Below are 20,938 nucleotides of genomic sequence, written 5' to 3' on the forward strand. Positions count from 1 at the left end.
GACAGTTAAAAAATGCCAATCGAGCATCAACATTTTACGTTGTCTTTCGGGTGTGTGGTGGGGTGCTCACCCCTTCTCCCAGAAACTCCTGTACAATGCGATAGTGCGCAGCGTCCTTGATTATGGCTCTTTTGCTTTAGAACCTTGCAGCAAGGTGGCCTTAGGTAAACTAGATAAAATCCAGTTCCAATCCCTCCGGGTGATCCTGGGGCCATGAAATCCTCCCCGACCAATGCCCTGCAAGTAGAAGCATCTGACCCCCCCTTTTCCTCCGACGGCAGTATCTGGCTGACCGTTTCTTCCTTAGACTTTCCCTTCTGGACGACCACCCCTTTTACCTAAGCTTCAAGAACTATCGCGTTTAATTACTGACAGCGGATTCTGGTTTAACAAAAATCCGCCATGCCTGATAAATAGTTTCCGTAAATTCAGTAGCCTCCCGGACCCCTCTTTCACATGCTCCCGACTCCCCCTCTTCGCTCATAGTTACGATGCTCTTATTTTTCAACCGAACATAATCCTGGACTTTGGAATATCAAAAAGTCAACCCGGTGCGAACAATTCCTTTTTGCGCAATATCGAAAACTTCTGGCAAGGCTGGACGCTATTATTCACGGATTCCTCCAGGCTCGTACTTGGCGGGGCGGTGGGTTCGGCAGTCTGGATCCCGAGTGACTCAGTTATATTGAGCTTTAAATGCCCGCCTCGCACGTCGGTCTTTACCGGAGAGCTAGTTGCTATCTTGGAAGCCGTTAAGTATATCAATGCCCATGGGATTAGTCGATCGATAATTTTTACGGATTCTCTTAGCGGTTTACAATCAATTAAGGCCAACCCGTTCTCTGCTAAAATTAACTTTCCTTTAGTGTTACTCATTAGGCAAACCCTATTCGAAGCTCATCTCCGCAACATTGAGATCTCATTATCCTGGATCCCCAGTCATTCTGGGATCGTAGGCAACGAGGCGCTGACGCCCATGCTAAAGAGGCCGTGGAAATCGGCAGTTTGGACCACCCCCACTGCTACTTCTATGACCTCTTCTCTGCCGCCAAATCCGATCTTTCCTCTACGTGGCTCCGTCATTATGAGAGCTCTTTATTGGTCAAAGGCCGCCATTACGGGGATATCCAGCCAAACATTCCCCCCAAGCCTTGGTTTTACCGGTTTCGCCAAGCGAACAAACAGACCACCTCAGTCATCTGCAGACTACGTATAGGACATACTTGTTCTCCCTCCCGCTTGTATAGATGGGGCATTGTCCAATCCCCCCTCTGTTCATGCGGCCTGGAGGAGGGTACTGCAGATCATATCCTTTTAAACTGCCCGATGAGAACTACTTCCCTATACAACATCCTCCCGCCTTGTATTCCTAAACCCACCAACCTTAAAACCCTCCTACTCCATGCCTCCTCTAACAAAAAAATCCTTAACCTCCTAATTAAATATATAACTAAAGAAAAAATAAAACTTTAGGTGCTTTTTCGCTTTTGTCTCTCCCTTTGATCCGATCTGTAATGTCTAAATGTTTTGTACTGTCTTCTATGTTTTGTGCTGTCCCTATGTTTTGTGTATGTCTATTGCAGGTACGCAACAAACTCGCTTCGACAACTCCCGTTTAGATATCTTATTCAACCGGTCTGACACAATATACACTTTGCTGCTGTCAGGTGTCATTGGCAGTAATGGACGCTAACCAAAAGCGACCGATTGCCACTTAACAAAAAAGTTGAAGTTGAAGTTATTTCTATATTATAGTAAATTTGTTTGGAATTCTTTACGAACTTTCATCCCCATATTTTCAAGTAGGTATGAAAAATGTCGAAATTTGAAAAGAGCCGTAATAAATGTTTTTTAGGGTTCCGTACCTCAAAAGGAAAAAAATTGAACTCTTATAGGATGACTTTGCTGTCCGTCCGTCCGTCTGTCTGTCAAGACCCTTTATCCCGTAAACGTGCGGAGTATTTATCGAGTTGAAATTAAAACCCTAAACTCAAAAAAAGTTATAGGGTACTTTCGGCTGTCCTATAAACTTGAAATTTTGTATAAAGGAAGCTCTTATAGCAAATTTTATTCCCTTTATAGCAAAATAAGTAAGAAAAATCTGAAAATCATAATTTTTCATGTCTGACTGTCTATGTTAATAAGCCATGTAAAATGACCCCACATTGCGTACATTTTGCTTATGAGCTTGGCTCTGCTAACACTTGATATTCATAAATACCTATGCACGGAACCCTTGACGCGCGAGTTCGAGTCGATTTTAACCGGTTTTTAAGAAACAATTATTTATCTCTTATCACGTGCCCAAATACCAAGTTTCATAAAGAAACATCAATTTATCTTCGATAATGACGACCTTCCATATGAGCTTTCATCCCCTATTTCATCCCCTCACAGGTCGAATTTTCAAAAAAGCTAAAACACATACCAACTTATTTCTTATTAGGTAAGTGTCTAAATGCCAAGTTTCATGGTTTTATTTCCAACAGCGACGAACTTCCACCATATAAACTTTCACCCCCTATTTCAACCCCTTAAAGCCTTTTTTTCGCGATAAAAGATAGCCTATGTTCTTTCCCATGGTCTATTCTATCTCTGTACCAAATTTCATCCAAATCGGTTCAGCGGTTTTTGCGTGAAAGCGTAACAGACAGACAGACAGACAGACAGACAGACAGACAGTTACTTTCGCATTATAATATTAGTATGGATTTATTGTTGCTAATTTAGAGGATTTTTAAATACAAATTCCTGAAAATAATTTTTCCAGTTTTTTTTTTTAATCTTTGCGTAGCCCTGCCTTCAATATCTTCGGTATGGTTTTTTTGCTCTTGTCAAAGTCAGCTGTTCAAACTTGTGGCGGCCATTTTGTGACTTAGCAGGGAGATAAAGGAGGGTCTACGGTCCTCTAACTTTAGCAGAGCCTTGATCAACTGATTAGCGCTAACAGACGTTTATGAATCATGTTTTTTAGCATCGGGCCTTCAAGGAGCCTTCAAGGCGGCTCTAACTTTTATGAATAAGGCTGTTAGTGTTTACATTACAGTGCGTGAGCAACACTTTAATTACATTCAAATTTTGGACATCTAAATCATATTTAGTTTCGATAATCGAATTAGTCAATTTGTATTTTTTTTTTCAAATGAATAAAAATCGACTCAAGTCAAGATTGTTTATGAATAAAAAAAAACTATCAGCCATTTATTGAAACTGAGGTTTTATGGCCTGCCTACAAACAAGAACCACTAACTCAAAAATGCAGGTATATCTGAACATATTGTAGAAAACTTATGATATGCATGTACATAAAATTGTGTATTCTGTGTGTAGTGCAATTGTGTTTTCTGTATCTCTTACTATTTCTTGTGTACAATAAAGAGGCTTTGTATTGTATTTTGTGTTGTGTTGTCTTAATTTTTAATACCCTTTTGTAAAACCTTTGTGTTACGTTACTTTATCACCAATAAATGATTTCTATTTCTATTTATTGTATTGTGTATGCGACTGTACATAATTAGGCATTACGTATAACTTACATAAATAACTATTACATCATATTTTGAGACAGCCAAATGGCCAAGTGGTTAGAGAACCTGACTACAAAGCTTGAGGTCCCAGGTTCAATTTCAGGCCAGGCAGGTATTTGTATGAATAATACAAATGTTTGTTCTCGGGTCTTGATGTTTAATATGTGTGTATTTATGTATATAAGTATGTTGTTATCCATTTTGCCCTTTTCAGGCCTAAAGCTATGAAAATAAAGTCTAAAAGTGACAAACATTAAAACATTAAACATTTTCATTCCGCAACTACAATGTTATATAGACAAATTTGTATCAACATATTCCTATGCCTTTTTTTTTTGCTGTCTAGTAACATTTTGAGTTCTCAATCTAGTTCGCTTAATTTTGGACTCGAGTATAAAACACACTCCTCATCTAGTGTGATACCGCATTGCAGTCTATCAATCTGATTCCAAGGCCGCTATGGAATCTATTCACAATGCTGTGTTTGGGACATGTTAATGCTAACGGAAATACCATTAGGTTAAGTTACAACTGTATAATTTGGTTATATTGCATGTTTACAACACAATAAGGTCAGAAGTGTATCCTGGGATTGTTTACACTTAGTTGCTTGGCAGTTCTAAAGGAATGCCCTCAGATGTTTATGGGTGGTGGTGATCTCTTATCACCAGGAGGCCCACTTGCTTGTTTGTTATTCAGTTGAATAAAAAAAAAATTAGTATTCATATTCACTTCTGCCAGATTTGGTACATTCAAGGATTTAATAGTAGATTTATAAACAAGGTTTGTAATTAGTCGTTTACATTCGAGTTTAACAACTACTTTTCATAAATAATATAATATAATCATAAATAAATAAAGAAAAACCGTTATAAATGTATACGTAATTTGTAACAGAGCGGAAGAAAATTTATCACACCAAACAGTCTTTTTTTTATTATGGCCTTGCGCTCTTTGGCTTTAGCACATTCAGCCAGCACTGGCCAGCAGCATTATGCCATCATGAAGGTTTGGAGGTAAGTATTACGCATTACAAATCTCCTTGTTTACCAGTTTGTGAATACAAAGGAGCACCATTTCATTTTTAAATGTACTTACATCCCTAAAGATGTAAATCGAATTTAAATGCAACCTACTTTCAGAGCTTAAGTGATGAAAAACATTTACATTGCAATCAACTTCAACTTCAACTTTTTTGTTTAGTGGCAATCGGTCGCTTTGGTTAGCGTCCATTACTGCCAATGACACCTGACAGCAGCAAAGTGTATATTGTGTCAGACCGGTTGGATAAGATTTCTAAACGGGGGTTGTGGAAGCGAGTTTGTTGCGTACCTGCAATAGACATACACAAAACATAGGGACAGCACAAAACATAGAGGACAGTACAAAACATTTAGACATTACAGATCGGATCAAAGGGAGCGACAAAAGCGAAAAAGCACCTATAGTTTTATTTTTTTCTTTAGTTATATAATTAATTAACATGTTAAGGATTTTCTTGTTGGAGGAGGCATGAAGTAGGAGGGTTTTGAGGTTGGTGGGTTTGGGAATGGGAATGGAATACATTGCAATACAAACTAGTGTATTTCAATACAAAAATGTAAATGTGTAAATAGTTTAATGGGGAATTTCAATGTTTAAGACGCCAATTTGACGTTGTTTTGTTTACATTTAGTTAAATACCTATCCAAACCAAGTATAATCTCATACACTTGACTTGAATCACTACTTAAGTCTCAACTACTTACGTCAGGCCTCTCCTCGCGCTGCGGCTCATATTCATCACTGATCACGGGTGCCGCGGGCGCCGCGCAGGTCGGGGCCTCCTCCAAAGGCACCACAGCCAGCGCCAACCAAAGCCCCAGCCCAACACCGATCAGAAACCACGAGTTATGCTTCACTTGCGAAACCACGTAACGCGACAACATGGTGGGTGCTTGTTCGATCGAACTCTAACTGGGATTGAGGTCGATACGTTATCCTAATTCGTTTAGATAACGAAAAACATGATTGCAAGCGCGATTTGTTTCCGTGTTTCTATGAATGGATATGACGTTTGGGTGGTGACAGGGACAGCAGGGCTACTACGAAACTCTAAACTCGAAGTTCGTGTCGTGCGGTCTCTCTGACACTTACACTATTTAATACGAGAGCGAGAGAGAGGGACCGTACGACACGAACTTCGAGTTTCGTAGTAGCCCTGCAGCCTTGACAGCTTGACAGTGACAAGTTATTGTTTTTGGGTTTATCTCTCGAGGTAGGTAAAGGCTTCTAGCGCGTTCATCCATGAAAAAGATTGGGTCAATAGTGTTATCATAGAAATTGTAGTGTTATAATATTGTTATAAATGATTTACGAAAGGCTCTTTGGTTCAATAAAATAATAAAACTCATAAAGCTGACAGAAGTCTAAATTATAGTATCACCGACCATCAAAATTAACAATAATAAGTAACATTTTTACCATCACCAGTAGAATGCGTTTCCCGCCTTTTTATGCTTGAGTAACCGATTCAAGCAGAAATAAGCTAAACCACAGAGTAATTTAAACGAAGCAGGACACAATCCCGTATTCAATATCGAGGCTGCTTATCCCCATCTGTGCGTTTAATCTCACGCTCGTTACATTCAATAATGAAGCAGTCGGGAACGCGCGCTAACAATATCCTGACATTGTTCGTAAATTGTCTTTATACACGTTGTTTTCGCCGTTTATTATTAGAAGATTAGGGGGTTCAAAGGAAATCGTGCATAAAGGTGTCACTATGGGTGTCACGATGTGAGGTTCATGCAGGGAAAAGAGTAGGAAGAAACTTTTTAAATAAAGTACAGAGTGCCTACCTATTTAAAGACAGTAAATGCATATGAATTAACAATAGAGATTGGTATCGCATAGTAAGTGGTCGGTAGTTACAATTGAAAGTCCGGGATTTTACAAAATTCCCCCGGGAATTCCTAAAATTTATATTGTGGTCTTCATTGAGGTTGTGTTAAGAACAACTGTCCACAATTTCAGTGGTTGAAATTTCAAGATTTTATCCCTAGCCCGTGAGAATATCGGGATGAAAAGTAGCCTATGTGTTATTCCAGACGTCCAGCTACCTACATACCAAATTTCATGACTCTAAGCCCAAAGCTTGTTAGGGATTTCGAGATTTTATCCCTATTCCGTGGGAATATCGGGATAAAAAGTAGCCTATGTGTTATTCCAGATGTTCAGCTACCTACATACCAAATTTCATCCAAATCCGGCCAGCTTTTAGCGTGAAGGACTAACAAACATACACACACGCGCACACACATACAAACTTTCGCATTTATTATATTAGTAGGATTACGCTGTTCGTGGTTTTACTCAATAGTCTGGAGAAACACTGCATTTAAAACAGTGACCTTCCATCTCCCTCTTTTTCGATTAGTACCTACATTGTCATTCTCTATGTGGTTTGTTTGGAGCTCGTTGCTGAGAGACCGTAGAGTCGATAAATCGTCTTCCATCAGAAGTTTACAGTATTACAGAACTGCGTAATTTAAACAAAGTAGTGCACATATTTTAGGTTTTTAAATCGACGCTGCGGAACTAAGAGGTAAATCTAAAAACCTAAGCAGGTCCCGATATGCTTCTAGCAAAGTAAAAATTCACTTCTTGAATGAAACATTCATATGTTTTGTTTTTATATAAATGTTATTGGGGATATACTACCAAAATCTAGCAGGTTCGTTTGAACATTATTATATAACTTAGTTTTTTTTTGAGATTTTTAAATGTTCAAAAACTTTATTATTTTTTGATTGGGATGTTCAGTTGGATTTACCAAACCCCGTGGCTGTAGTCTCCGGATGCCGTTTTACCTTCGGCCACGGTAATGTATAAAAAAATAACAAAAAACAAATGACAAAATTCAAAGAAAGAAAGTTAGGTAAGTATATTATGTACGTATGTATATATGTAAACTCTTTATTGTACAAAAGAAAAGAAACAAACTACGATTGACAAACTTTGAGATACCTGTACAAAGGCGGACTTATCCCTTTAAGGGATCTCTACCGAGTCCCAAGTACCAAGTTCTTCATTGAATCATCTGTGTTGTTACCCGACTGCTCGACCCTAAGGAGGGTTATTAAACTATACTTAATATTCGTCAGGTATTCTTATCTTATGCGCTCCTAGGGAGCACAGAGACTATGATGTGAAAGTAGGTCAATAAAATTCAGCTTGATTTGATAGTGTTTTTCCTTCTAGGTCATGGGTCTCCTGGACAAAGTATCCTCCTGGCTGGGCAACCGTCCTCGAGTGACGGCGCCGGTGCTGGTGCTGGGCTTGGACCGCGCCGGCAAGACCTCACTGCTGCACGCGCTGCGACCCCCCGACCCCACGGCACAGGGGGCGCAGCAGGGGGCGCCGCAGGGGGTAGCACCGCAGATGGAACACTTTCAGAGTATGACTAGCCTTTAAGTCTTATAGTCTTGTAGCGAGGGTTTAAAGTGGCAAGTCGTCGCTCTTAAGCGCACTGCGACCCCTTCACCCGGCCTCACAGGGATCGCACTGCATGCGGTTAATCCGCAGATAGATCAAGTTAAGAGTACTTACGACTAGATAGTACTACAGTTTTGTAGTTGATGCTGGGGCGAGATTGTCGCGGCATAACATCGCTGTTGCGCGCCAAGTTCCTCCAACTCTTCACTGCAGGGAGCCACTTGCAAATTAAGCACATAGTATCAGTTTTGTATGGTGGCAGACCCACTGTGGCCAACACAAGTCTACGACAACCACTATGTCTACGATGTCTGCATGTCCATAACAATGAACTTTTATATTTCGTAACCTTGCTTCTCCGCTTCCAAACGTGCACGACGTCATATGTCTATGTATTTAAGTGACGATATATCAGTGATGCCGTCTCAGTTTGTTTTGTCCGAATAAACAAAGATGGCATTACTTTTATCTGACTTATAAGTTTGACCACTATGTGTGTCTGTGTGTGACACCGTAGCTCTTAAACGGGTGGACTGATTTGAATGCGTTTTTTTAATTTGAAACCAGGGTTTCTAGCGATGGTTCTAGACATTTTTAATCAAAATCGGCTTAGACGTTTCTGAGATACTTATTGAACTTTGAAGTGTAAAAGTCCTTTTCCAACTTTTTGTTGGTTAGGTTAGGTTATGTATGTACCTAACTTTTTGTTTTCCATAATATATTAGTTAACATTTTTTTAACATTTATTCTTTCGTTTTTATTAAGAGCGTGTTATAGAGTCATGTTTTTTGTTACGAAGATAATGTTTCTACCTACCAGGCGGGGGCGTCGCATTCAGCGCGTGGGACGTGTCGGGCGCGGCGCGCGCGCGTGCGCTGTGGGAGCGCCACTACCGCCGCGCGCACGCGCTCATCTTCGTCGTCGACGCCGCTGACCATCTACGCCTCGGTCAGTGTTAGGGCCCGGGAACACTTAGCGTCTTTCGAGCGTCCTCGCCTAGTAAACGCCCGCGCAGCGCCGACGCCCCGTCTAGCCCTTCGGTAGCTGCGCCACGCGTATGTCCATCATTGGACGTTCTAGGACTGATATGATGATGATGGTATTAATCATAAAACATCTATTGTTAAACGAAGAGGAAGCCCTTTAGAAAGTCACAGTGAACGACTGCTTCCCATTGCATCCACTGGCCTTCAACTCTTGCGATATCGTTAGCCGAATGCCGACCTAGTGGGAAACCAGCTTACGCCTCCTTGTTCCAGTTCGTGGTGGCCACTCGAGAACCTTTTTTTGCCAAGTATCATCTGTTCTTCGGGTGACATGGCCTGTTATGGTCTACTCAAATATTAACTTACCTAGAACATGACCTACGTAAGCCAAAAGGCAAATATATTGTTTGAGCCTTTTTGTGTAAACGTGCGAGCTGCATCATGCTGATATGCCAGTTATTGTGTATATTTAATTGAAATTGCAATCATATATGATATTTCAATCAATCACAATGACAAGTAATAAAAAAGCAACAATTGGCGACGATACTTGGGGCCCAAAATTGATGTCTCTTCTTTGTCTGTGGGCAGTGGTAGCACGCGAGGAGCTGGAGCTGGTTCTGGCGCACCCGGACATGAGCGCGCGCCGCGTGCCGCTGCTCGTGCTCGCCAACAAGAGCGACGTGCCCGGCGCGCTGCCGCCCGATCAGCTGGCCGGCGCTCTGGGTAAGATAACTCTCTTTGTAAATCACATCATATGACAGCTGTAATAAGTCTGTTTAAGTATAGCAGCAATATGTTGAACTTTTATGCCGATAGATGTCGCTGTACTGAATTCTTGATTCGCGCTGGCGATATTTTTCCTGGCTACTATAAACAGCGTGTCAATCCGTAGTTTGAATCACATCAAAGGCAGCGTTTGGACATTGTCGGTTGCCAAATTCCGTGTTTTTTTTCTCTTTGTGTGCCCAATTTCGGTGGTATTTGAGAGAGAGATGTCGAATGATTGAAGTTGGAATATTTTGTCACTTAAGTTATCGGAAATTGTGACGAACTTGGGAGATTTGCTCTTCAATCCATCATAAGCTTTGATCTGTTTCATAGGCGGACGCCCTTGGCTTAATTCCAGGGTAGGCAGTGCTAGTTTGCGCCGTAGCACCACACCACCTACCCTTACAATGTCACGCTCCTACTCAATACACGTGCTTGCTCATCATCGTCATTATATCAGCCATAGGACATCTACGTTGGACATAGGCTTCCCCCATATACCTCCAGTTGTTTCGTTTGGTAACGGCCTGAATCCACCATGAACCAGCAGCTTGCCGATCCGCGGTCTCTTCTCTCAATTCGAAAACTTTCCGGCCCCAACAGCCGCCAAATCTCCGTGCTATGTGACCGGCTCATTGCTACTTCAACGAGCTAATTTACATGTCTAAGTCAGTGACCTTCGTTTGTCTACGCAAGGTAACGTATGTTTTCGTCCTCTTTGTAAACACGGACGCCGAATAGAAATTGTTTGCATAGGCATCGTTAAGACACGATCTTGTCTCTGTAGAATAGATGCCCTACACATTCTGGGGTCTAATATCAGGACTTCCTGGTAGTAGGCCTATGAATACAAGGCTTCGGCTACTTACTTAAGTAGGAACACTGTATGTGTAGGTCTCGCTCGGGTGGTGGACCGGCCGTGGCACGTGGCTGCTGCCAGCGCGCGCTCCGGCGCCGGCCTGGCCGACGGCATCGCCTGGCTGGCGCGTCAGGTGCGGGACATGCACACCCCACCCAAGATCCAACACTGAAGACCAGCTGGAACCTCACTCTCTAAAGCGCAAGACACAGAACGGCAGCGGGTCGAGAGTGGGTCGGGTCGGGAGTGCGGCGGGCCTATGAAGACTGTGTTTCCACCAAAGATGTGCGAGGATGTGTTGCGTGGAATATGTTTTTCACGAACCAATAGAAACGCTTCGTTTACCTATCCTGGCTCCGCTCAGCAGTTGCCACTAGAGCTGTGCTGCGAGGATAGGTAAATGAAGCGTTTCTATTGGTTCAAGCAAAACCTCGCACATCTCTGGTGGGAACGCAGCCTTTCGTGACAGTATACAGGGTGTCTCAGATGTCGACGATATACCGTCGACAGCTGATAATAGGGCAGCTAATTACCTCTCAGGATAATGAGGTTAAAGATTTAGTAAAATGGCATAGTTTTTGAGATATCGTCTTTTTTGGGAAAATCGAAAAAAACAATTTCCCTCAGCTCCATTTTTTTAGTGCCTCAGCTACAAATGTAAGAATTAATGAAATCTGATTCCCTACTGTTAAACATTCCTAAAAATAAGGCTTTTGCGCAAAAATGACGATATCTCAAAACTAAGCCATTTTTACTAAACCCTAAACCTCATATTCTGAGAGGTAATTAGCTGCCCTATCAGCTGTAGTCAGTATATCGTCGACTTCTGGGACACTCTGTATGAACGACATTACACCGCGGCGCCTGCGCAGGACCCCGCGCCTGCTGACGGTGGGATGTTGCTCATATACAGTAAATAGACCCTTTAAATTTAATTTAATGATCTGTTGCCGGCCTTTAAAGACAGTATAAACTCTTTTATTGAAAGCCCTGATTTTGTAAATGTGTGGAAAGCCTGACGACGGAAGTTGATTTCACAATTTCACTGACAAGTGGTGCTGAAGGAAAAAGTAGACCGCCATTCATCGCGATTCTGAATATGTATTCTCGAAACAATTATTATTTTAATTTGCGAAACCTTTGTCACCAAAATACTCTTTGTATGTATGTTTTAAATAAATTTGATTGATGTAACTGTGTCAGATCATTTCGATAAACACCTATCCTGCATAGAACAATATCGTCGACATACCTCAGTGAAAGAAAATAACATACAGCTTAGTAGACGTCACAGGGGACCGAAGCGCTGGTAGCTTCCTTGGACAAAGAATTAGCTTAGCCAATGTCACCTTTACGTGGTTAGACTTAATAAAACCAAGATGAACAATTTAAAGTACCATTTATTACAGTAAACAATAATAAATTATGTTAAATTTAAAACTGAACTGAATTAAAGAAAACAAAGTAAATCTTACAAATTTAGGGTCAGGGTTCGATGCCCGTCTGGTTCCTTGATTTAAGAAGGTAGGGAAATTTTGTTCAAACGCCCCAACGGTCAAAAAGGGTGACCGTTAAAGCTCGTTACACATTTTTTTTTTTAAAACCACCGTAACGGCTAAAAGGTGCCCGTCACGAATTAAGTCGTAAACTAATTTAGATGGGGTTGCTTCCCCTTTCGCGTAGTACTCCCCTGATGCTGCGACGCCCGTCGTGATGTTGTAGCACTGGCGGTTGAAACGCGCCGTTCCCCCGAGGTTTTTCGCGGTACCGGTACCCCGAGCCTAGCCCCCTGAGAATAGGTGCACCGTGTTAACAACGTAGCCGGACACACTCCGCTGATTGTGACCCGTGCCGAAGCAAAGCGTGAGGAACTGCTGCTAAGAGTGATGATGATGTGCCACGGTTCACAATCAGAACGGAGTTACAGCATTTTTGGGAAAGGCAGGAAGCAGAAATGTAGTGATTAACGCATGACCAGAAAACCCAAACTTGATTTTGAAAGTCCCGGTTGCAAGATCTACAGTGTGTATGCCAAACGCCAACATCGGAAAACTAGACTCAAGCCTTCATATCTACGTGTAAGGTACGTCCCAGTGCTCGACACGCTAATGCCCAATAGGCGACACCCAGCTGTCATCTCTATTGCTAATGACATAAGATTAAAGATGCCAACTACTGGGACAGTGAAGACCACTCGTATGTTTACCTTACACTTAGTTGAAGTAGCAATGGGCTGGACATTGAATATGGTACGGTCAAGGACTATAAATCGTGAGCCACCATAGAACCTTTTCAAAGGAAAAGTCATTACGATTTTCCTTGTTAAGGTCGCTTGTCACGGTCAGCTAGGCACTACAGCGCCAGTAGATGACGTTAGTGTGCAAATTCCACGTATTTTTTCGGTATCGGTGAGAAGTGATTGAAAAAAAGTTAAACGAGCTTCAAAATGGTAATTATGTGATTTTGATCAGACAAATCAAACGAAATCTGGCAACGTCGCTTAGCATCGAATTGTCGGCGAGTTGACAACGTAGCTGAAACGCACACTACTAACCGAGCCGTTGGCGTACGATACTGTCGCCGTCCACTCACATATTGACAAAAATTAACTAAAATAATCATCTAGATTAAGTTATTCATCAAAAGCTTTCTTTAGGTAAATAAAAAATGCCTCAAATAAAGAACAAAATAAACGTCAACAGATGTGATTTTAGTTTCAAAGTATTCTTTCAAGCGCTCATGATTGTGTAAATAAATTAGTATGGAAATCGTGCCACCTTAATTAATGCGATGTCACTATGACGTTTACTGTGAAATGGTTCCATGGTGGCTCACGAATTAGTCCTTGACTCTGCCGAAGAAAAAATGATCTAGTAATTGTTTGTTTGTCAGGATGCCTCCCTCGAGAGTGGGCAAACGGCGTCAACAATTGGTTCTTAATTAATAACTGAAAACTAATTAATGTTCTTAGTAAATTATGGGATTCACCAGGGACGTGCGTGGCTACCGAAAGTTAGACAATAATAGCTAAAATAATAATTGTTTTTAGTTTATGAAATTCGGCAAATGTGGCTTCCCGCAAAATATTTATATTTTACCATAGCATGGATGGATGGATGGATGGAAAAACAAAAAAAATAGTTTATAGGTATTTACAGCAATGTATTAAAATGTATTATTTTCAGTAAACCGTACAAGTTTATATGTGCTATTATTATTGGCAGAATAGGTATCCTAAATAAATTAAATACTTCCCAAAGTTACTATTCCACACGGACGAAGTCGCGGGCAACACCCAAGACCCGAGAACAAACATTCGTATTTTCCATACAAATATCTACCCCGACACGGGAATCGAACCCGGCACCTCAAGTTTCGTAGTCAGGTTCTCTAACCACTAATAAGTTAAGTACTATGAAACATCTAGAACTGGCATGCAAAAATTGGTATTTTTCATTGAAAAATATCTGCCTCGATCGGAGCTGAATCCGAGACAAGGCTATTCGGTTCTCGAAGCGTAAAGTTAAACCTAGTTAAACATAGTTTTAAGGATAGACAAGGCATGGAGTTCCAATTCCTTTGTATACAGCCTGCGTAACACGAAGATGGCTTGTTCCCGTCGCGGCAGTATGGAGCCGGCAGTCGGTGCGACACGACGCGACGCCGTGCGACGTCTCCACATGCGAACGCGTCTCGTAACATTGTAGCCGGTGTTTGGACGTTGTGGATAGGACACTATAAAACAATACTTCAAGCGGCTTTAGTAAAAAGCCGTGGGAACCAGGTTAATTTTCAATCAATTGTAAAAAGTATTAGATTTTTATTTGCTTTAAAACTAAACATAGTGGATTGAATTGACAGATAAGTGACGTCATAACTAGTTATTGCTAACGATGGGAGAGTCGTGTTTTGACACCAAAAAGTGAGTCAATTTTTTGGTGGATTCATCACTTCTATTGATAGTGCTGTGAGTGTGGGGTTTCAGGAGAGTGCTGTCCAGGTGGTAAGTTTGTATAGTTTTGCAGGTGTTACTTATTGTTTTTTTTTGTTTGTATTATTCACATGTGTAAGAATATGTACCATTGGAAGAGGAAGCTTAGTTAACTTTATGTGTTTTATTTTTTATATAAATAATTCTTTGTAGGAATAAACTATAAAAAAATATGTCTAAATATTTTTAAGTCTACCAAAGGGAACATAAGCTAAAAGTTTTTTAATATTTTGAAATTCTAAAGTTACCGCAGGTTAAGTTTATTATTTATTTTATAATGGATTATTTATAATATATTTTAATGCCGGACATATTTCATCCTAACTACAAAAGGAGCAACATACAACATATTTCAGTGATGTACTCCTTGTTGTAGCCGTGGTGGCCTAGTGGTTTGACCTATCGCCTCTCAAGCAGAGGGTCGTGGGTTCGAACCCCGGCTCGCACCTCTGAGTTTTTCGAAATTCATGTGCGGAATTACATTTGAAATTTACCACGAGCTTTGCGGTGTAGGAAAACATCGTGAGGAAACCTGCACAAACCTGTGAAGTGATTCAATGGTGCGTGTGAAGTTCCCAATCCGCACTGGGCCCGCGTGGGAACTATGGCACAAGCCTTCTTGTTCTGAGAGGAGGCCTGTGCCCAGCAGTGGGACGTATATAGGCTGGGATGATGATGATGATGATGACTCCTTGTTAGTAGTACTAAACAGTAGTCTTTTAAGCTGCTTTTAAAGATGAGTTTAAATTAAAGTAGGTCAAGTTCATAGAATTAATAAAATAAAGACAGTGAAGGCTGTGGCCTTAACCTTGTCCAGGAATTACAGGATTCTTGGTAGCGGGAGCTCGTGAAAGCCGAATTATTGGTAAACAAATAGATAAGCAGGTACTTATGTTTATTAACCGGACATACACATACATCTGTAATCAGTATTTTTTTTGCTCAAACATGGTACAGTCGGTGTCCTAACAAAAGTATCCACTTATATAATACGATACTTTTGTTAGGACACCGACTGTACCATGTTTGAGCAAAAAAATTACTGATTACAGATGTATGTGTATGTCCGGTTAATAAACATAAGAAGCTAGCAGAGCTAGAAGCAGAAGCTAGCAGAGCGTTCCACTCCTTAGCCGTCCGGATAAAGGACGTAATCGAACGAAAATCAATGCAATATTACTAACTGTTATTCCTCCCATGTATAAACTCGCTTTACCATGTGAACGACCTTGTTTTGCTAACTTGTTTTGAAACTCCGCAGTTCCTAAAGGAACGTAACGAGACGGAAGCGCAAACCCCGCTAGTGGAGAACAATAAGGGGGCTAATAGGAAATTCGAAAATCGACGTTCGTATCGTACCGTCCCTTTCACTCTCGTTTTAAATAATATAAGCGTCAGCGGGACGTTGGAGCTTCGGTCAGAATGGTCGTGAAAAGTTGAAACTTTTTGTTATTTAAGCTCTTGTTCCACCGCCTACTATCTATTGTTCTCCGCATTAAAAACAATACAGAAAAACCGGCCAAGAGCGTGTCGGACACGCCTAAAATAGGGTTCCGTAGCAATTACGAAAAAATTAAGTAATATTTTTCTAAGGATTTCGTATTTTATACGGAATCTTCCATAGTTTAAGTATATTTTATACCTTAGGCTGCTATTTACTTTTAAACTACTAATAATTCTCCAGCAAACTTAACCGTTATAGTTTTTCAAACTTTGATATACTTACTACCATCCTGAATTTTTTCAAATTTTTCTATCCACCGGTTTTGATTTTAAAGGGGGGGGGGGGGACGCTCGGTTTTTAATGAAAATTTGCACTTTAAAGTTGAATATTACACAAACACATCGCTAAATCGAAAAATCGTCTGAGCAAACCCCCAATGGTTTTAAAATACCTATCCAACGATACCTCACACTACAGGGTTGGATGAGAAAAAAAAATCACCCCCACTTTACGTCTATGGGAACTACCTACCATATTTTTTTTTTGTTTTTTATTATACCATTTTGTCGGCATAGTTTATATATATATCCGTGCAAAATTACAGCTTTCTAGCATTGATAGTCCCTGAGCAAAGCCGCGGACGGACGGACGGACAGACAGACAGAAAACAGGTACATTCATTACAATTCTATCAGAATACAAAGTAGCTTTTATGTTTCACAGATAAAGCTATCTGCATGCTCGTATAGTGAGGAAAAAATAGCGTGGTATTCACTGGGGCGTACAGCTCAGCTTGGCAGCGCTATAGTTTTTTTAATTTATTTTAATTTCGCTATTCGTAATCAACATAATGCTTATCATCCTAAGTGCTAAGTTCCCGAAGGACGCAGGCCAATTTGGGAGCAACAGCTAGTCTAATTTAATTAAATTCATCTTAGTTCAAACAGAGTTTCACACAGCTTTATCGATACGCCGAGCAACACTGTCGCGAGTTCACTTGCTGCAGTGTTTGGTTTCTAGGGACTTTCGGACGCAGCATAAGCACAGTAACTAATCTACACAACGTCTCAAATTTGTACAGTCGAAGGAATAACTATCTATACAGTCATAGCGTCGACTTGATTTAGTAGATTATGGTATTCACCGATGAATTTTTTGTACTAAAGGGCTGTTTCACCGTCCATTGATTAGTGTTAACTGGCGGTTAGGTGTGATGCCGTCTCTATTTGTTTTGCTCGAATAGACGGAGACGGCGTCACATTTAACCGTCGGTTAACGCTAATCAATGGATGGTGAAACAGCCCCTAAGTATCTTAAATTACCCAGTGTTCAGAGGAGTCAACTTTATGACAGGCTCAAAAATAAAAATAAAAAAATACATTTATTGCTACATTTTTAAAAATGTAATTAACACAACAGAAAGTAACAGAGACACAACAAATAAGACGTAAATTTAGAATTACACAGTGTCCAAACAAAAAAAAAACGCATATAAAACACGCAAAAATATCTTAATTTCATATTCTTAAGATTTATGTTGTCTGGAGCTTTGTTGGGACACTCCGTTCTTCCAACAATTATTAACAAGTAATACTTAGGTCTAAGTAAGTATGTTTATCCGTTGCCTAGTGTCCATAGTACAAGCTTTGCTTAGTTTGGGACTAGGTCAATTGATGTCAAGTGTCCCATGCTATTTATTTATTTAAGTATTACAAGCAACATATATTTAAAAAAAATGAAGTAAGTAATGAAGGCTGAGCTGGGAAAATAAGTACATACAATATTTTAGACTATCGCGGTCATTACTAACTTTATGAATTTAAGCTACTTATTACCCATACGAGTGGTCGCGGTTTTAGCTAGCGTTTCTTTCCCTCTTCTTATAAGTTTTGTGAGTAAGCTAAGCGCTAGAGAGCGGATATGCCGAGCTGAAATCACCGCACTGTGATTAGTTACTGGTTTTGTACTATGGTTCAGTTGCAACTAGAAACTTGGCCAAAGATTTCAGTTTGCTCCATCGACGATGGCGGCAAGTTTAAATTCAATTCATTTGATGCCTGCGTTGAGTTGAAAAGAGAATGTTAAAAATCGAGGAAGAAAAAGTTTCCTACATTTATTATGCGGTTTTATAAACTTTTAGAAGGAAAAATTCTGAAGTCACCTGCATTTTTATGGTTCCGTGATTCTGAAGGTACTCTACCCAACCAACAAAAGAGTTGGAAAACGCCGACATTGTAACTTCAAAGTTCAGTATTTAAAAAAAACGCTGAACCTATTTTGATAAAACATGTCGAAGAACCATCGCTAGAAACCCTGCTTCCAAATAAATAAACCGCATTCAAATCGGTTCATGCGTTTAAGAGCTACGGTGCCACAGACAGACACACAGAGAGACAGACAGACATAGCGGTCAAACTTATAACCCTCAGCGATGGTTATTAGACATGTTTTATCAAATTGGTGCAGCCGTTTTTGTGATACTGAACTTTGAAGTGCCGAAGTCGGGGGTTTTCCAACTTTTTGCTAGTTAGGTTAGGTTATTAGTGGTGTGTGAAGCCGTGGTGGCCGAGTAGTTTGACCTATAGCCTCTCAAGCAGAGGATCGTGGGTTCAAACCCGCACCTCTGCGTTTATCGAAATTCATGTGAAATTTACCACGAGCTTTACGGTGAAGGAAAAAATCGCGAGGAAACCTGCACAAACCTGCGTAACAATTCAATGGTGTGTGTGAAGTTCCCAATCCGCACTGGGCCCGCGTGGGAACTACTGCCCAAGCCCTCTCATTCTGATGGGAGGCCTGTGCCCTGCAGTGGGACGTATATAGGCTGGGAAGATGATGATTAGTAGTGTGACGTATATTATATTATACATATATGCTAGGATGATGATGATGACATACAGATCTCTAAAAACATATTATTGGGAAAAGGTTGCAATACGAGTAATATGCGCTTGTATTTCAACTGGTTCGCCTGTAACACAAATCAGCGCCGTCCCGGGCCGCCTCTTCCGCCGACACCGTCCTAATTCCATTATAGCGAGCCGCGGACGACGCCGTTAATTACTGCGGACCCCGGGACAACAGGTTTAATCTTAATGCACGAGAGCGAGGGGGACGGTACGATACGGATTTCGATGTTCGAATACGGTATTTGACAACTCCTGATTTTGCCATATCTTATTATTATTATGAAAATATAGATATACAGATAGAGTTTAGCGAAGAGAAAATTTAAATCGGTTGAAAATTGGATTTATAGTGATTTTTTGAAAAATCTATATACCTGTCTCTTTCTCAAACGCTTTTCTCTATGCAGCAAGTATGGCGGCACTGGCGTGTGACGTCACATGCAGTATGTCTTTCTCTGTCTAATCTTGAATTTCAAACCTTTATAACTTTGTTATTTGTAAAGGTAGCTTAATAATTGTTTTTCTATTCGATAACAGGCATTGTGTAGTTTTAATTTATAAAACATATACAAAATAGTCAAATACCGTATTACTGCGGACCCCCGCACAACAGGTGAACAGGAAATTCGAAAATCTTCATACGCGAGAGTGAGGGGACGGTACGATACGGATTTCGATTTTCGAATTATGTAGTAGCCCTGCAGAGCGCGCTGTCAGTGCGCGCCTACCGCTAGGACCGTACCATAGCGTAGTGATCCATACTACTTATAACGTTTTAAACATTCATGATTTTCACTTATACGAGTACTACGAGTAGATAAAAACAATTACTTTGCTCGCTCGTAACCTTATCTTATCTTATCTTATATTTAGGGGTCCTTGCGGATACACTTCGACCCGTAGGGATCTTTTGTGTAATTACCCCTCCTTCGCACTTACTCTATTGCCTTTATCACCTCGTCCATAAATTGGATGATTTGACGTAGCGGTAGTGCCTTAAGTCTCCTGGTGCGGGGTATCCGTCGCCAAAGAGTCTCATTCTTGATCTGGCGAGGGCGTCACATTCACACATAATGTGTTCCATTGTTTCGTCTTCCTCGCCACATATTCTACAGACTTCATTGTCCTGTAGTCCCATCTTTACTTACGGTACCTTACGGTAGCACTATAGTTGTAAACCAGCGGCTTGTAAGCCAGTAGTTACTGAAACGAGCGGCTAGACACGAATAACCAGTCGCTTGATACAGGGTAGATACGGGTTGAGTATCGAGGAAAAAAAATATTTTTATTAAATTTTTATTGTTTAACTCTTATTTTTATTATACAGTAACACTTATTATATTTCCCGGGTCTATATCGACTGGTAGAAAATTGTTAGTCATAATGTAATATTAGTCATAATGCAATGTTAGTCATAATGCAATGTTAGTCATAATGTAATGTTAGTCATAATGCAATGTTAGTCATAATGTAATGTTAGTCATAATGCAATGTTAGTCATAATGCAATGTTAGTCATAATGTAATGTTAGTCATAATGCAATGTTAGTCATAATGTAATGTTAGTCATAATGTAATGTTAGTCATAATGTAATATTTGACGTAAGTAACTCTTTTTTTCTCTGAAACCTCTTATTTTTCAAAATTGTTATAAAAGAAACCTAACCTAACCTATAGAGTTCTACAAGATGACCATTTAAAAAATTATGAAAAATGTACGCTTTCAGCGTTTCAGCGGGAAAAAAAATTAGGACTATCAATAATTATGACAAACATTACATTATGACTTCTAAAATTATGGCAGTCGAAAGGATCCCTATATTTCCCAAACATCTCTCACAAATAAATTATTAAAATAGTCCTAAGTATTTGACTGCTATTTATACCACATTTTGTATAAGAATTTTAAGTTTTTCACACTTAATACAGATGCAAATGTCATTGATTATGTATATTTATGTTAAATGTATCCTATA

The 20,938-nt window shown here is 40.3% G+C and overlaps 3 protein-coding genes across 4 annotated transcripts in view; 2 read left to right on the forward strand and 1 right to left on the reverse strand.

The window, feature by feature from the left end:
* Nucleotides 1–5,697, reverse strand: part of Chpf (Chondroitin polymerizing factor) — a 28,831-nt gene extending 23,134 nt beyond the window's left edge. Inside the window, exon 1 of the mRNA XM_074106412.1 lies at nt 5,276–5,697. Coding sequence (XP_073962513.1) covers nt 5,276–5,455 — 180 coding nt within the window. The 5' untranslated portion in view covers nt 5,456–5,697. The remainder of the gene's footprint in view (nt 1–5,275) is intronic.
* Nucleotides 5,698–7,002: 1,305 nt separating this feature from the next.
* LOC141441527 (ADP-ribosylation factor-like protein 6) lies at nt 7,003–11,813 on the forward strand. 2 transcript variants are annotated; one of them, XM_074106290.1, is made up of 5 exons: nt 7,003–7,113; nt 7,770–7,965; nt 8,823–8,951; nt 9,581–9,715; nt 10,655–11,813. In XM_074106290.1, the coding sequence occupies exons 2-5, from the start codon at nt 7,773–7,775 to the stop codon at nt 10,789–10,791; spliced, it is 594 nt and encodes a 197-aa protein (XP_073962391.1). In that variant the 5' UTR covers nt 7,003–7,113; nt 7,770–7,772; the 3' UTR covers nt 10,792–11,813. The 2 variants fall into 2 exon arrangements, with proteins under 2 accessions (XP_073962391.1, XP_073962392.1); XM_074106291.1 differs by lacking the exon at nt 7,003–7,113 and adding an exon at nt 7,152–7,242.
* Nucleotides 11,814–14,268: 2,455 nt separating this feature from the next.
* LOC141441617 (inactive dipeptidyl peptidase 10) overlaps nt 14,269–20,938 on the forward strand; it is a 734,138-nt gene continuing 727,468 nt past the window's right edge. The window contains exon 1 of the mRNA XM_074106408.1: nt 14,269–14,622. The gene's annotated coding sequence lies outside the window, so the exon portion shown is untranslated. The remainder of the gene's footprint in view (nt 14,623–20,938) is intronic.

The sequence above is a fragment of the Choristoneura fumiferana genome, chromosome 24 (genome assembly GCF_025370935.1).
Source record: "Choristoneura fumiferana chromosome 24, NRCan_CFum_1, whole genome shotgun sequence".
Lineage (NCBI taxonomy): Eukaryota > Metazoa > Arthropoda > Insecta > Lepidoptera > Tortricidae > Choristoneura > Choristoneura fumiferana.